This window comes from Aplysia californica, unplaced genomic scaffold (genome assembly GCF_000002075.1).
Source record: "Aplysia californica isolate F4 #8 unplaced genomic scaffold, AplCal3.0 scaffold00557, whole genome shotgun sequence".
Classification (NCBI taxonomy): domain Eukaryota; kingdom Metazoa; phylum Mollusca; class Gastropoda; order Aplysiida; family Aplysiidae; genus Aplysia; species Aplysia californica.
In genome coordinates, this window is record NW_004797827.1 from 1 (window position 1) to 16,596 (window position 16,596).

Below are 16,596 nucleotides of genomic sequence, written 5' to 3' on the forward strand. Positions count from 1 at the left end.
ATGATGTTTAGGGATTATTTAACTTATAAAGAAGATTGTACCATAATAAGATAGGGGGCCATTCCCCTAATTGTTTGTCACTTGATAAAACATCTTTGAATCTACATTTTGAAAAATTGCCGAAGTTTACTGCTTTCACGTTAGTTGCTGTTTATAAAGTTTCACAACAGACAATTATGCACGGAAATAGGTTATAAAAATACCATTTATTGTTGGATTGTAAATTATATCAACATCAATGGCCTTGGTGAGATGCTGAATTAAAAGATTATAAAGTCGGCGAAAATATCGCTGTTTTTTATTTTGTCAGATTCGGTCGTTAGCCGGTTCAAAAAACTAAATCTGGGGATTAGTGGACAACTGTGTGGAGACGGCTGCAGAATTCTTGTGGTAAATTATTTGTTTTTGATTTACTTATGCCTTTTTGATATAAATGGTGCTTCGAAAGCAGTCGTTTGATGGTTTGTTTTATCTGCATCAATTTCTTACCGTGCAAACTAAATTCATGTTCGCACAAATACCTGTAAGACAGTCCGAAGACATTCTTTCGGACGCGATCGAAATTCGTACTGACGCACTGATTTCAACGGCCGCGTTGGTAATGACTGCGCCCACAAATAGTGAGCTGAAACTGTATATTTTTGTATTTTCTGAGTGAATTCTATCAGAACAGTTCTTGATGTTGAAAAAAAGGTATGGGTAATGTATGGAAGTCAAGATTTTCATAGTCTTGTTCCAGAGTCCAGAAAAAAAGAGGGAAAAAAAGTAAAACACTCCAGACTTCCATGTCCACATGCTGGGTAAATTCTGCACTCTGAGAAGATCAGGATGCATGCATTTGAATTTTTTTTACAGTGGAATTGTTTTTTGTTGTGTTGTTGACCTTTTGTAAAGCTATTTATTTCTGACATATCAATTCAAGCAAAATATTTGGGAACGCTTGGTGCAAAATAGAACTAGATCTAGTGGTGCAGCCAAACGTGGACACAGGGACAGGCCCAAATGTTTTGCTTGCTGCAGTTCATAATGCACTGCGCAGATTGGCCCCCATTCTTGAAGTTGACCAAGGTTGCTTGTTTTGGATCGAACTCGTCAATTTTTTATTTAACCTTTTTGAATATCCACTAAAAGCAAAACCCCCAAATGCATGAAATTCCCTAAGCTCACCATATTCCTACTTTATTCCATTTACTGGCAAGGAGTTAATTAGAGTTATTAGAGCACAATTAATCCTCAACTTGATTGTGATAAATTATTATATAAGGTAGGGGCCTATTCTTTTACCTTCCCTCCCGTCTCACACTTAGAATCTAGATCTAGCTAGGTACCAGTTGTCCATTTTCTACTAAATATTGATGCGCTGAACTTGAATATCAACTTCATTTCTGTCGCAAATCAACATTTTTAAAAATGTTTGATTGTTCTTATTGAGCTATAAAATAACAGCGTAGTAATTTGCGCTTTGGACCAACCGGGGGGGGGTTAAACCCATATTTTTTTATATTTTACAGATAAAAGTATGAAATTTCCTTGTAAGTAATTGATTTGTGACAGTTTTAGTGGCTTTTTGTGTAATCTACAGCAAACAATACTGCAGTTTGACCCCCGAAGCAGTGCATCTGTGTGCGCGAGTGAAAGTAAAAATTTACATTTAGATTTTTAAAAAATTTGGGTGGAAAAGGTAAAGATTATGTAATAGTTGACAAGCCGTGACAATAAGTTCAATATAAATGACCAGACGCTTTTAATTTTTAAAGAAATCTTCATGAAACAATTTGACTCATGTTCACCAGACTGATTTACTCCCTTTCCTTGATGCTATCTTAGCCATCATGCCTGTCACTCCTGCTCTCGTCGTATTTCTAATACAGGTCTTTCCAATTTTCCTTCAGATTGATTCTCCTAGTTACGAGTTGTGTCCCGTTCACGATATAAAGGTCTGCGCTTGGCTTGGCGATGCCTGGCATCAAGAAGAAATGGATAAAGGCCAGTCATAACGACCAGACAGCGCGGGATGTTCCCGACGACGGTGAGGACATTGGGGACGAGGACCGGGAGCTGGGTGACGGGGGAGCCAACAGAGACGATGCGCTCGATGCTCCGGTCCCGAAGCCCAGAAAACGGCCGGCCCAGGGTCAAGGAGGCATGCTGAAGGGACTGGACGGGGAAGTGCTGCTGGAGAAACGCAAGAGGTTTATCCCCCCGGCCGAGCTCAAGCTTACAGAATGGTGAGGGTTTGGACGGTGACGGAAGTTTTTGATATTTTGAGAGTAATTAATGATTTCTGTTGGGTTTGGGGGGGGGAAGTTTTTATAAATAAGCCAGGCTCGATCTTTTGGCTCCATATTTTGTAAAGATGATCACTAGTTATATCTCAGTCAGCTGATGTGATTTTTTCGTAATATTTTTCTTGCCTGTCTTTTTAAAATTCATATTTTCCCTTTATATGGCGAATTGAGTAATTAATAAAATAAAAAAAATATATATGGAAGGATATGTTTTACTCGATAACTGCTAATGCTATGACAATGTTGGCTGCTTTAACGACAGCCTGTCCAAGACAGTGAACTGTACAAGCAACCTCTTCCTCAGTTCCCATTAATTTGGATCATAAATGATACTATCCAAGAGGACCCACCTAGCGAAGATTCTTTGACCTCTTTTTTCTTTGACAATGGCTAGTCATCTTGGGCTGGTTTGACCGTATGTTTGAATTTGATATTTAGCCCTTAATAAACTGTAATTAGATTTTACTGATGCTTGCTCTTGATATTATGTAAAATTAAAAATGCCATTTTGGTGCTTTGATAATTCATTTTTTAAGTGTCTACTTTTGTTTGTGGTTTTTCTGTCAAACCCTTTTTTACCCCCCATCTCACAGGTTGGACAACAATCTGGAACAGCGCACGGAGGAGACTTTGAGCCTGACCCAGCTGTACACCTACTACACAGAGATCTGTAAGGGGGATGCTTCAGACATCCTCGACGTGCCAGCGTTTAATCGGGTCAGTTTTGCTGTGTGGGGCTGATCGAGGGTTCTTGTTTTGTCCTAATTTTCTCACAGCTGCTAGCTAGCGCTACTTTGCGATCTGTTATTAAAATCTATTTAAACCAGGGCTTACCATCCAGGGTGATATTGCCCACTTGTAGGCAATTTAGTAAATTTTGAATTTTGGTGGGGTGTATGGATCACTCTGGTAGTGATAAGAATTATTTAATGCCTGGCTTGGAAATACATGTAGGTTGGCAGTACAAAAATTTTAGCCTCTCGAAGGTTACAAATGTGGGCGCTGGTAATAAAAATTGCTGATGGAGAAAAGTTAGCACTCCTTTTTTTCCTCACCATGTAAAATCAAAATCATAGTGAGTTACTCTCTTTTTTCTCTCAGCATTGTTAACGATTAGTGCTCAACTTTTGTGGCTTCTTGAAAAGTTTCGACATTTTATTTGTTATGAGATATGACCATTGGTTGTCCAAGAGCCAGTCCCCCACCTCTTGAAAATACTTACAAAAGTGCTGCAAGGAGCATTATGAATTATGAAACCTTTTTAATTGATCTAATACTGTTAACTTTTGTTTGAAGTAATGTGTGCTCTAACTCTAAGACCCCTTAGAACACATCCATTTCTTTATACATAATTTTTAAATTTTCACTTTTAATAGTTTTGACCCCCCGTAAAATATTGTTGTAGTGAATAGGCTTATTTTTTCCTCTCTGTTTTATTTGTGGTTTAATTTTTGGTGTGCCTGTGATTCTTTCAGATGATCAAAGTAAAGTTTGGAAAAGCTTTTGGCTTGAAGGAGAATTCTGTGTACAAGGGCCTCATCAAAGAGCGGAAGCTGAACCAAGAAAAGAAAAAGGTGGCTGGCATTCGCATGAAGGATGCTGTCCACGAAGCCATCAATTTCTACGGAAATCCTGTATCCTTTGAGGACTTTGACATTTAGAAAAATGATTTTTGGAAAATTTTATATTTTTAACCGCTGTGTTACTGCCTGTGAGTGGATTGTTGGTGGGTGCTCTGGTGTGGTATTAATGATCTATTATCCTTAACTCTCGTCCGTATTATCATTGTATGGTACTCTGTTGTAACACCTGTAATCGTTGGCACTTATAAAGCCTATTTGTATTACAAGTGTTCTGAAGTTTTGGGAATATGATGGTGGATGGGTTTAAGTTGTGATGGGAAAAAAATGTTTTTTTCTTTAACAGTTTAAATTTTACTAGTCTGTTTTCTATGTTCTGAGCCTGTTGAATTATATAGCTAAATGTTGAGACGAAAGCCAAACGTTTTTGTGCACTTTGTATTCCACCTGGATGTTAGTTTTTTTGTCCTTGACTTCCTTCAAGTGGCACGGTGTCCGATTTTTTACCCTGAAGCAGTACATCGGGTCCAAGTATCCTGCCTTCCAGATTGACATCAAGCCCAAAGTCTTGAAAAGAGCACTGGAGATGGGTCTTCAGTACGGGAAAATTGATCTGGTAAATAAGCTGCTGCAGTTTTCTGACCTTGTTTTATTCCTGTTATTTTCTCTGAGAAGAACTTGTCATTTTCTTGTTTTTCTCTTCAGTCTCATTTTAGTTGTGTCTATCATCTGTCTTTTCGTTATATAAATTTAATTTTGTAAATGTTCTGTTATTTTCTCAAATCCATGTTTGTGGTATTTCATGTTTCGGTGTCCTTGCTTTTGATAGGAACTTTAGAAGTTTTTACATCTTTTGGGGATGGTTCATGTGTATTCTGTTCTTGTGTAACTTGCTTCCTTTTTAAAAATGTTCGTATGTTTTCCTGTTCTCGACAAGTTTCTTTTACTGACATGTTAGTCTGCTTTATGCTTACCAAGCTGTTGGAGGGCGCCTCTGGTAGGCCCTCTTTCCTTTTTTTTCCCCCTGTATCCTTTTTGTCTGTCTATCTTGCTTTTTCCTAGCTTTATAAGACTTTTAAAAGTGTCAATGTTCTTCTCTTTATTCAAACTAAACTTTTGAGCATTCTGCATTCCACAGGTGAAAGGCATTGGCATGGCAGGCTTTTACAAGCTCCCCGGAGGAGAAGAGCCGCCGCCCAAACCAAAGAAAGCGAAGAAGGTCAGTTGTTTAGTGGGACGAACAAGCTGGCTGGAGAAAGAGAGATAATAATAAGAGTCGAAATGGTCCAATCTGAGACTATTACCCGTTGTTGAAGAGAAAAGTGCTTGTCCTAGCCAGTTTGATGTCTCGAACAGTGTTATCAAAATATGTGATGTATGCTGACAAAATGAGTTCCTTCTCAGATTTTAGCCTTATGAAAATTGATACATGAACTTCTTATATAGAGTTTGTACAATTTGTATTTATGGAATAATAAAAGACACAGCAGACTTGAGAGAAAAAAATGGCATCAATTGGAAATCTGTCAATCTGACCCCAGTGTCAGTTTTCGGCCGACACCTATGTTCTTGGATTGCGAGAAGTAACTCATTTTGTCAGGACGCCTCACATGTTCTAAGTAGTACAAAAATGCAAAGGGAGAAGTGGGGTGTGGTTGTTTGTACAGGTGATTGTCATGGGCAGGTGGCTGTAAGAGCAAGTTGGACTGTTCTTGTTTGTAGTGAAAGTTCAGGTCAGGTTTTTATATTAGATATTGGGTGAAGGAAAAAGTTGCATCTTTTTGTTTTATCATGATTAAAATCATTGCTGTGATCGTGTACTTGAATGCTGTTGGTTTAAACATATACATGTACTTTTTTTTTCACTTGCATGAGTTTTGCAAGCCTGGAAAGGAAGGTCTTTCAGTACAATCTAGTTACAAAGTATGTTTTAAACAGAGTATGGTACAGTATGCTGAGATTTTATTGTATCTACAAAGGTTGTAGAATACAGATTACAATTTTGACAGGCTTCTCTCATGAGATGCGTCACCAGTCTTAAGTAGTCTACAGAAATTTCAAGTAGATTTTTCTGGTTTTGTTGGACAGGAAGAAGCAGCTCCGTCGACAGATGATGGAGAAGCCGAGCAGCAGAAAGAAGGGGAAGAGAAGGACGAGAAGAGCCAGGACGGAAAAGACGAGTCTGTGGAGAACGGGGATAAGAAGGAGGAAGAAGGCGCAGCGAAAAAGAAACCCCAGAAGCCCAGTGAGTGAATGCTTTAGTTTTTGTTGCTGTTGCAAGGAAAGAGAGCGAGAGTCTGTGTATGACATTTCTTTTACAGGATGATTTTTTTAAAAGCTGGGGTCACTCATTTTTCTTGTGGCAGCTATGGTTTTGTTCTTGATTCTTGAAACTTTACTGAACAAGCTTTATATTTGCTCAAAGTTAAGCTTTAAAAGGTGTGTGTCTTTTGTGGATAGGATTCTTTCTTTTGGGATCTTGAAGAAAGTTTATTTTAAAGCTCAATTTGAGAATTTCAGTGTTTTTATGAAAAAAGCTCCAGTGTTGTGAATGGAAATAATCAAGGCTGGGCTACTTTGAGAATTTGATAACCTACTGTTTTGAACAGAAATATTTTTGATTTGAGAAAAATGTAGAGATGTTGGCACAACTTTCAAGTTTTTTCATTGATAAATCTTAACGCTTTGCCCGCCCGGGGCGCCGATCGGAGATGGTAAGAAGCCGCACCTTTTCCCCATGGGACGCCGATCGGAGATGGTAAGAAGCCACACCTTTTCCCCACGGGACGCCGATGGGCGACGGTACGATATAGCATGTACAGCTCCTGTGTCCTGGTCCGTGGGGATAAGTCTTGCACACTCTGCGCGCTGCGTGGGTGGATAGTGTTAATGATGTGTGCTTATATTTAAGTTCTCTTTTGAAAAGCAAATAGACTGGGACCAATCTGATATTTTCTTTTGCTGCTAGGCAAGTGTGATGTTTATGAGACTAATAAAGATTTGTGCATGAGAGACTGCCAAATTGTTTGGTGTTAAAGATGGTATTTCTCAGAGGATACGACACCACAAACAAGCACTCAAACTTTGTTCTGTTAATCTCCCTTTGTCCAGGAAAGCCTCAAGCTGTGAGCTATTCCCAGCTGTCCCATGGGAGCCCGCAGAAAATTGAAGACACGTTTCCCCTGGCAATCACCTACCAGTCAGCGCCTAAGACTGCGTCCATCCCGCGCATAAGGAAGTACATCACGGAGAAGTACGGGGACGCCGTGTCGGATCACAGGTACTTCTGTCTTAGTTTAGTTTTAGTAGAGGTTTTACGGCGCTCGCAACTGCATAAGGTCATATGAGTGCCGGAAGATTAGAGGTGTTACAAGAGAGTAACAAACATAGAAAAGAAGAAAGGGAGATAAGGACGATAGATGTTTGATAGGAAAGAAAAAGCAAACCACATCAGAGCACCCGCCAACCACCCACTTACTTCTGTCTGAGAGTCTGCGCAGGAGCAACAGTTGAATTGTGGGATCAGTTGTTGTGCATTTTTGTTTTCTTGAGGAAAGAGCTTGTTTTAGAAATGAAAATGTTAGAAATAAAAATGTGTGTTTGTTGGTTCGTTAATCTGTGTTTCTTAAAGAGAGGGGGGTGGGGGTGGGGGGGGGGGGAAGAGATGTGTAAAGGTTTAAGTTGAGTTGAGGGTTGCTGCTTTACTTTGATGAATGATGCCATTGTATGTTTTGTAAAATAGCTTCCAGAGAGGAGTGTTCAGCTGTCCTTGTCGTGTTAAGTGCTGCGGTGTTTCTGGGAGGGTTCATGTTGGATAATAATAAAGTTCTCCGAGTCTCTTCTTGTGACTATGGGGAATGGTTGCTTCTTAGAATACATTTGAGAAAGTTAGTTCTACAATGCTGTGTACTTGTTTTGTGTTCAAGTTGTAATATTTTGTGCTGGTTCTGTATGTAGCATAAGTATCGTTAATTACGTCATCAATTATGATGTAGAAGACTGCATCCCTATCACTTCACTATACAGATCTGTCGCTGGACGGTGAGATGTTCATTTTATAAGGCTGTTGTAATTGTTGTTTTGACCTCCCATGGTAATTATCCAACTGTGCTTGATTGTTTCTGTCCAGATGGAGGCAGGCCATTGACCGAGGAGTGGACAAAGGCTACTGGGAGCACATCTCAGGCTCTGGGATCAGCGGCAGGCTGCATCTGTTGATGGATGACTTCGACCCTTCATGTGAGTGTTAATGGTGATAGTATTGAAACACATGTTTATGTTCATGTAGCGCATTTCCAGTACGAAAATGCTAAATGTAAAGTTCTTGCAAAGAATATAGTTCCAGTAGTGATCCCCCCTTTCCCTGTCTGTCTCTCTCTCTGAATTGTCAATGTACAGTGCAGGAGGTCTTCCCGTATTTTATTTATTTATTTTTTTGTTCTCTGTTTTTCCTAAGAGCTAAGTGGGGATTATAAAAGGAGCAAAAAAAACCCAAAAAACTGTTGGAATGGAAGGGAGTGAGAACCAACCTTGACGGTTGACGTTGAGGTGAACAGATCTTGGAGATAAATTCTTTTTTTATAATGGTTTTTTTTTTTTCTGTTTTGCAGCGGATCAAATAGAAGATCAAATTTGTGCTGCGATCATCGCGTGCCACGAGCCGAAGGCAGCCTCGGCCAATCAGATCAAGAAGTACGTGTCCAGCTATCACCCAGAGTTCCAGGTGGACGTGAGGCCGGACAAGTTCAAGAAGGCTTTGATCCGAGCTGTGGCCAAGAGTATGATTGTGTAAGTTTAGTTGGTTTGAACTTTTTATCTTCGTGGGGGGTAAACCGACCATGCCGGGGCCCTATTTTGGTACGAAATGTTAAATTGACATATTGGTCACTAAACTGGTCATTAGATAAAAATAGGTGAACCTATTTCGATAGCTCTTGATCTAATGAATGATTTATTGTTCTCGGCAATTGCCGAAAAGTAATTTGATGTCGAAGTCGTAAAGGATTGCGCCTGAGCTGCGGGGAGCAGCCTTCCGGAGATGAAGAGTATAAAAGCTGTATATGACATCAGCTCTGCATGCCTAGGTCCAGAACAATGGTGGGTGAAAGGGCCTTTTCCATCTGTTTAACAAAATTATGGAACAATTTGGATTTATATCTAGATGTTAAAATGTCTCTTTCAATTGACCAATTGAAATAAAGTTGAAGAACATGTTTTTCAGGATAGTATATTTATAATGCTGGAACTCTATATCTGAAAAATCTGTCAGGTTTTAAAAAACCCCTGTAAAACTTGTTCTAAAAGTCAACATAGAGAAAACAAAACTGCTTTTGTTGACAATTAGAAGATGACATGGGCAAGTTCTTCTTCTTCCTCTGTTCTGTTGTTTCCATCTGTTTCTCTTTGACTTTTTGACTGTCATAGACTTTTGTAGAGCTTCTCTTTGATAAAAGCATAAACAATTATTTATATGTTTTTTTTCTCTCAACAGCCAGGTCAGCGGTCTGGGTGCCAACGGATCGTTCCAGTTGACAGCGCCGTTCATTCCATCTCCCAGCGTGTTGGCGGGGGAGGACGACTCGGAGGATGAGGAAGAGGACAACGAGGACGGGGAGGTGCCCGTGTACGTACCGCGGGGCACTAAGTCACGCGGCATGCCCAAGGTCAAGACCATGGAGATCATCACCTCGCCATCGCGCCTCAAGGCAGCGTCTGGTAGGGGTCGACCCGCTGGTGCCAAAGGGAGGGCCCGGAAGAGCAGGGTGAAGTCGTACGAAGAGTCGGAGGACGAGGAGGAGGAGGAGGTGGTGGTGTCGAGGAAGAACAAAAGAAAGAACAAGTCGGCTGCAAGTTCTGGAGGAAGAGGAGGCAGGGGGAGAGCAACGGGGTCGAAGAAAAGGGCCCCCTCGCCTCTGACCGATGAAGAAGAAGAAGTAGAGGTGAAAGCGAAGAAGCCGGGCAAGAAGCCTGCGGCGAAGAGCAAGAAATCCCCGGGGAGGAAACGTGCGCCCTCACCTCTCACAGACGAGGAGGAGGAGGAGGAGGAGGAAGAGGAGGAGCCAGAGTACACCCCCGTCAAGTCCAAGTCCCGAGGTCGCCAGGCCAAACCAGCCGCGGCGGAGAAGGCTACACCAAAGAGCATCAAGACGAAAATCATGAAAGAGGGACAGAGCATCAGCACGCTCAAGGTCAACATCACCGCCCTGGAGAATTTGTCCAGCTCCAAAGAATCTCCGAAAAAGTCTCGCGGGGCTAAGGCCGAGGCCAGCACCCCGTCGTCGGGACGGTCCTCCAAAAAGTCGAGCGCGGTCAAGAGAAAAAGGGGAGATGACAGCGACGCGGACGACGAGAGTGACGAGGCGCCGGAGTACACGCCCAGGAAGTCAAAGTCCCGCGGAGGTGATTCCACAGACGGCCCCGCCTCAGCGTCTGGGAAGGCAGACAAAAAGAGGAGGGGTCGGTAAATTATAACCTGAACGCTGCACACACACATTTTACGGTGATCTTTGCTTAAGATGATGCCACGAGGTAGAAGAGTAATCTTTTGCTTTGTAACTTTAACCACAAAACTTTGTCAGTTCCCAGCCTTCTTTTCTGTGTGGTCTGGGGATGAAAAAAAATAAATTATATCCGATAAATCGTTTGATCAAAAATTGATTTTAAGCAAAGTTCACTACAACTATTTTCATACTTTTACAAGAGTGAGTTCCTCTTCATCCAAATACTGCAGTGAATTGTGAAAGATGCATTGCTCACTTTAAAAGGTTCTTTTAGCCTTTTTTAAAATTTAAAATTTTGATGTTTGGAAGATATGTGTCAACTTGCAATGGATGGGTGCTGATAACTAGTTGTTGTGTGGTTTTGGAGGGTCAAGTTTGCACTTGCCTCCTCGTTCTTGAAAGTTGAAATGTTCATAACGTATTGAATTTTTGGTTTATTTTAGGTTAAAAAATTATTTTACTTGTGTAATATGTGTCGTCCTTGAACCTGTAAATGAAGACTTGTTTCAAATATGGATTCGATTTTCACTTTGCCATAGTTTGATTGAAAGAGCTGTAACATTATTCATAACCAGCAGTAGCTTTCTTGAAGATTTTTGTGGTTTGAGTTTTTTAACAATGATTATTAACATGTCCATCCTTGTACATAAGATTTTCATTTTTATTTTCCCATCAACCCAAAATCATGTCGTCATGGTTGTTCTGCGTGTACAATTTTTTAACACTTTTGAACGTTTTTTTTTTTGTGAGGCACAAATTTTTCTGTGCTGTGTAAATGATGGTGTTGAAGAAAGGAATGTTTTTGAGTGTGTAATCTTGGGTCCAGCATTTAACATCATAAAAAACTCGCTGTCTGAGATTTCTTTAATTGAACGTTGTTGTTGTCACTGCATTGTATTACTCGAGTTGAATCATATTTAATGTAGCTGTGAGTCCTGTCTTGCGTAGATTGTATTCACGGTAATCATATGTGTCACGACGCAGTGGAATCAGACGTTCGTCAATTTTTGGGCTTGTGGTATTATTGGTATCATCTGAAAGGTTGTTCATTTGTCTTGCTTTTGATGAAAAAATATATTCATTTATCTTGAATAGAAGTCGAGACACTTGCGATCGAAGGAGGTGGGGTCGCCTTGTTTCAGAATAAAATTAACGAGAAAATGGCCGCCAAAGTTTGGTGACTTCCATAGCTCAGTAGTCCTTGGAAGCTGGAAATTTACTTTTTTTGTGCCTTTAATGAATGCTTTTCCTCCAAATCCACACCTAAAAGTGTTTCTCAATGAACATACAAGGTGTTGAGCCAAACAGCAAAAGTTTGGGAAAAATTCCAATCTGGCCGAAAAACGCAGATTTCTTTGATTTCATTATTTTGACGAGCGCCTGATTTCACCCCGCTGCCTCCCATTTTGTGATGTATTTGAGTGTTTATAGTTGTATCTTCTTCTGATTCCTATCTGGCAGTGGTGTACATGTGAGTGGATTACTCCTCTCTTAAAATGTCTGTGGGGGGGGGGGGGGGGGTCCAGTTTCTGTCTTGCCTTGAAGACTTGACGTACTGGAAGCTTCCTTTTTGTCCCTGACTGTTTTGTGTGATTGGTTGGTCTTCATTGTTGAAAATAAATAGTTTATAAAGTGTTTGTTTCTACATACAATATTCGTCTGAGGAAGCATTAGGTGTCCTGCTGTGTTGGAATGGTTCTCAAGCTTAAATTTTGGGTGGGTGGTTGGCAGGTGCTCTGGTGTGGTTTGCTCCTTCTTTCCTATCAAACACCTATGGTCCTTATCTCCCCCACCCCCCTTAGTCGTAGAGACACCCCCCATCACTGACCTGACTGTGCAGCTGACTGGCAAAATGGCCTGAAACAACGGGGGAAGACTTTTTTCTGTCTTGTGTGAGACTACAATGGTTGTCTTAAATTCAATGGTTTTTGTCTTTTTCTTGTTTTAAAGGAAAGTTTCATCTTGCCATTGTCATGCCTGTATTTGAGTGTTTGTATACCTGTCGAGGTTATAGGCAAGTAATTATTTTGACAAAGTGTGTTGTTTTTTGGATGTATCGGCCTGTAGCACACCCTCATATGTACACACACACACACACACACACACACACACACACACACACACACAAACAGCATCAATCTTTCCGAAACTGTAGCAATTATGTAGCCTAGGTAAAGTTTGGCCACAGGCTCACTTACGTAAAAACTTTTTAAAAAAGTTAAAGTGTGACCTCCAAAAATGCCAGGCTTTGATGTGGAGTGCTTTAAAGGAATTTGGGGGGATCATTACAGTCGAATGTCATGAAATCGAGTGATTTTCCTCATGTGCATGCTCAAACCGTGAACAATTAATGGTTCATGGTGGGTTCTCAAGTGTGGTTTTCTTCTTCTTTTCTATCAAAATCAGACATTTAATTTCTCCCTTTTCTTTTCTTTGTATTTGTGTGACTTGATTGTGTTATGAATGCCAGAAAACTCGAACCAGGCTAGGAAAGTGGCCCTGCGCCAAATTTCCAGGACTTTGTCATATATGTTGGTCTGTGTAATATATTGTAGCGTTTTTATGAAATTCTAGTTCACTATGTTTATATTATTTTCTTTCCATTTTTTTTTCCTTCCGATTTTTAGAATCTTGTTCCCTCAAAATATCACAGGATAAAAGAAGCAAAGGAAATGGAAAATCTGATATTTTTTTCTTCACTGTATGAGAAATCTCTTTATAGCGAAATCATGGGTAAGTCGCGGAAAATCTGATGGTCTCTCAGATTTCAAATTTAAGTGGACTGTGCTGTCTTTCCTCTGCTGTATTTGTGCTGACATGTTTTCTCTAGTCTTGATGAATTGTTGGTTTGTAAATGCAAACATCCTGGAAACCGTCTTGTCTTTTCTGAATGGGGGGAAAAAAATCATAACTTTTTGCATTTGTTTGTTTGTGCGAACTCTGGTTTTGTTAACTGCGCAGCCTGAAAAGGGTTCTTATATATATATATATCATGCATATATATGTATACTGTGAAATCTTTTTGTTTCAATCTTTGAAACATTCATCTTCGTCTTTTCTAGTCCCATCTTTTCCCCAATGTTTTACTAGTATTTTGTAGCGTCAAAATCTGTGAATGACGGTAAAAAGTATGGTTCGAAACTTCAATACGAGTAAAATAAAATAAAGCTGTGGCTCTACGATGTTGGGTTTTTAAACTATTTTTTATTACAAGACCTTCAAGAGGTCAGTGGAGGTTTGCTTCTTCAGTAGCCTCAATTTATTTTTGTTGACTCAGGGTCCAGACAGAGACAGAGTACTCGTAAGTCATTTTGATAGAATCTATGTGGAGGGTTCTGTGTGGAGACAATTAAGTATACTCTGGGGAGAGTGGGCAAATAGTCACCTCAGTGGGATTGGAGTGTCATACCTACAGGGTACAGGCCAACTTCATAAACTGACGGCCCCCTCAGCAGTAAATATAGCCTCAGCTGATGCTCCAAAGTACTCCTTGTTATTTTCTTTACTATCTGAACTATCTCATTGTCTTCATGAAGAATGGTCATGTGTGTATCATGCCTACATCTCTTTGGGCACAAGTTTTTCTGGAGATATTTGACATCATGAGTATACTGCCGTAAACTGACAAGACGCCTTTTTAAAGAATATTCCAAGCAGTTTCAAGAAAAAGAGTTTTTTTTTTCTCTCAGCATAACCATGGAAAAATTGAGTGCTTCCGAAATTTGATTTCTAATATTTGTTGAAAAACTAGTCACAGTTTCCCTTTTGATTTTTTTCACACAAGTAGGGTTACTGATCAGGCTTTCGATTTAGCAAATAAAAATTTTTGGCGTCAAAAAGAAAAAAAAGGCGTTTTGTCAGCTTTTATGGCAGCGTACTTGCGTTGTTTGTTTGTCCCATGCTTTTATTTTGTGACATTTTATTTGTACAGAGAGATGGCGGGCGTGTGTGGTGAGCTTCTCGCAGTGGTCACTTTGCTCTAGCGCTTCCTATTCCTATGTTGCTTCTTTTGTTGTTATCTGACTTTGATATTCATGTGTGGGGATATTATTTGTTGGTTTTAACCCTATCCGTACGTCGTGTTTTACTGTCGTATCCTTACGACGTGGGGAACTCTGTGCCACCACTTAACCCTATCCGTACATCGTGTTTTACTGTCGTATCCTTTCGACGTGGGGAACTCTGTGCCACCACTTTCCACAGAGGAAATTTACTCGTTAATCCGATCCGTACGCTTTGCATAGCTGTCTGTCAAAATATATTGAGAAATACTACTGAAACTTTCAAAGAGATCTTCATTCTAGAAGTATTTTAAAATGTGAAGAATACTACCCCGGGGGTACAAAATGACCCCAGGGCGTACGGATAGGGTTAAATACTGACGCGGCTTATTTTCTGCTCTGAGGAGTTTGTTGGGTTTTTGAGAGATGTGGTTGAGAAGATATTTAATACGGAAGAAATTGTGGGTAGTTAGGGGGGTGCTCTGGTGTGGTTTGCTCCTTCTTTCCAATCAGACTGGTGTAGTTTTGTAGAGTTTTCAAGGCTCTCAGACTCGCAACCTATTTGGCTTGGTTCTGTTGGTGATGGACGTTAAATCTTGACCTGTCCCCGTCGTATTATGCAAGAAAAATTATGAAATTATGCAAAGTGAGCCCAAAAATGTGAAATTATGCTATTCTGTTAACTTTAACAAAGAATGGTAAAGGAAAATAATCAGAAATTATGCAAAAAATTATCAGATTTTGCTAAATTATGCTGGCTGCATAAAATCACGGAGACAGCTTTACAGAACCTTATAATCCTGGATCCGTACTCTCTTTTTCCACTGATGTTTGCAGCATTCTGATGATCCTCTCACTCTCATAGTTTTTCCTTTTTTGGATTGGGACAAAGACAAATATGGTTTCTGTATTTCTGTCTCCACTGTTTATCTCAATTTTTTTCCCCTGTATCGCTGCTCTTCCATTTCTCATCTGCATATATATATAACTTATGGTGCTCGGTTTTCTTTTTGTTTTTGTCTGTTGCTCCATTTCCTGCTTTTCATTCTTGCGGGGAAATAAATAATCTTTGCATCAGTTCATTTCTCTTGACGATTTTTGCAAATTTAAATAGAATCATGAGTTGGGACATTCTCTTACGTTTAGTGTTTACAGAATAGATCCCCCCCCTCGAGGCAGTGCCACTGACTGTAGTGTCTTTAAGCCATTCCTAAAGGGGGGACATTTCTCGTTCAAGCACAGTGGAATTGCAAATGGGCTGATTCATGTCACGCTCATTACTGTGCCTGATCTACAACAGGGAACTGCTGCTTTTTCTTTCCTGATCCTTACTATTGTCATTTCCCTCTACTTCTTTTGTATGTTTGTCACTCTCTTGTGACCTGCTATTTTTGGGGTGCCTTGATAGTTGAAGCAGACCTTGTGCTGTTGAAGCTAGAGAGGTGAGCAGTCTGAGTCTGATTCCCTGTAAAGACTTCTCTGTTGACACCCACCTTTTGACCCTCATATGACCTTATGCAGTTGCGAGCGCCGTAAAACCTTCTACTATTAAAAAAACAACCCCCAGAATAGACGAAGGTTGTATAAACTGGTACAGTCGATCACGGAAAACTCAAAACACTTTGGGGATTGACAATTAAATATGTCTGACACCTCCATAATTCGGGGAGACTAATATAATGGAACATGAAAGTTCAAGAGATATTCGTCGGGGAATTTTGAATTTTGTATGTCTGCTTTGCTCCTTCCTTCCAATCAGACATCTTCATCTATCGTTCAAGAATCTATTCTTATCTCTACTCCTTTTTTTTGGGTACTTTACACTCCTTAAACTTTTACTTTTCTTTTATTGCTACTTTTCTTTTATTGCTTCTGTGCTTCTGTTTTAATTTCCCCGTCATCAAATGGGTGTGGGTGGTTGGCAGGTGCTCTGGTGTGGTTTGCTCCTTCTTTCCTGTCAAACGTCGATCGTCTTTTTCCCCCCTCCTTCTTTTTTGTGTTTGTTACGCTCTTGTAGCACCTTTAATTTTTTGCGCTTATTGTGTTGCAAGTGCCGTAAAACTTGTACTGAAACTAAAAGAGATGGACGGTCAGTTTAGAGGTTCCTGCCTCTTTGTTAATCTGAAAGTAAAGCCACACAGTTGCACGCGTGCGATTGTCCGTCTGTCAAGGTGTGTGTTTATGCTCTGGCTTTGGTGAGTGATGCGATGCAACTTAAACACCCCCC

The 16,596-nt window shown here is 40.2% G+C and overlaps 1 protein-coding gene across 1 annotated transcript; it reads left to right on the forward strand.

The window, feature by feature from the left end:
- Nucleotides 1-300: 300 nt before the first annotated feature.
- LOC101851524 (heterochromatin protein 1-binding protein 3) lies at nucleotides 301-10,492 on the forward strand. Its single transcript, XM_005106804.3, has 11 exons — nucleotides 301-390; nucleotides 1,893-2,228; nucleotides 2,882-3,005; nucleotides 3,764-3,922; nucleotides 4,353-4,484; nucleotides 5,007-5,087; nucleotides 5,957-6,113; nucleotides 6,980-7,148; nucleotides 7,998-8,107; nucleotides 8,479-8,656; nucleotides 9,360-10,492. The coding sequence occupies exons 2-11, from the start codon at nucleotides 1,957-1,959 to the stop codon at nucleotides 10,330-10,332; spliced, it is 2,355 nt and encodes a 784-aa protein (XP_005106861.1). The 5' UTR covers nucleotides 301-390; nucleotides 1,893-1,956; the 3' UTR covers nucleotides 10,333-10,492.
- The last annotated feature ends 6,104 nt before the right edge of the window (nucleotides 10,493-16,596 follow it).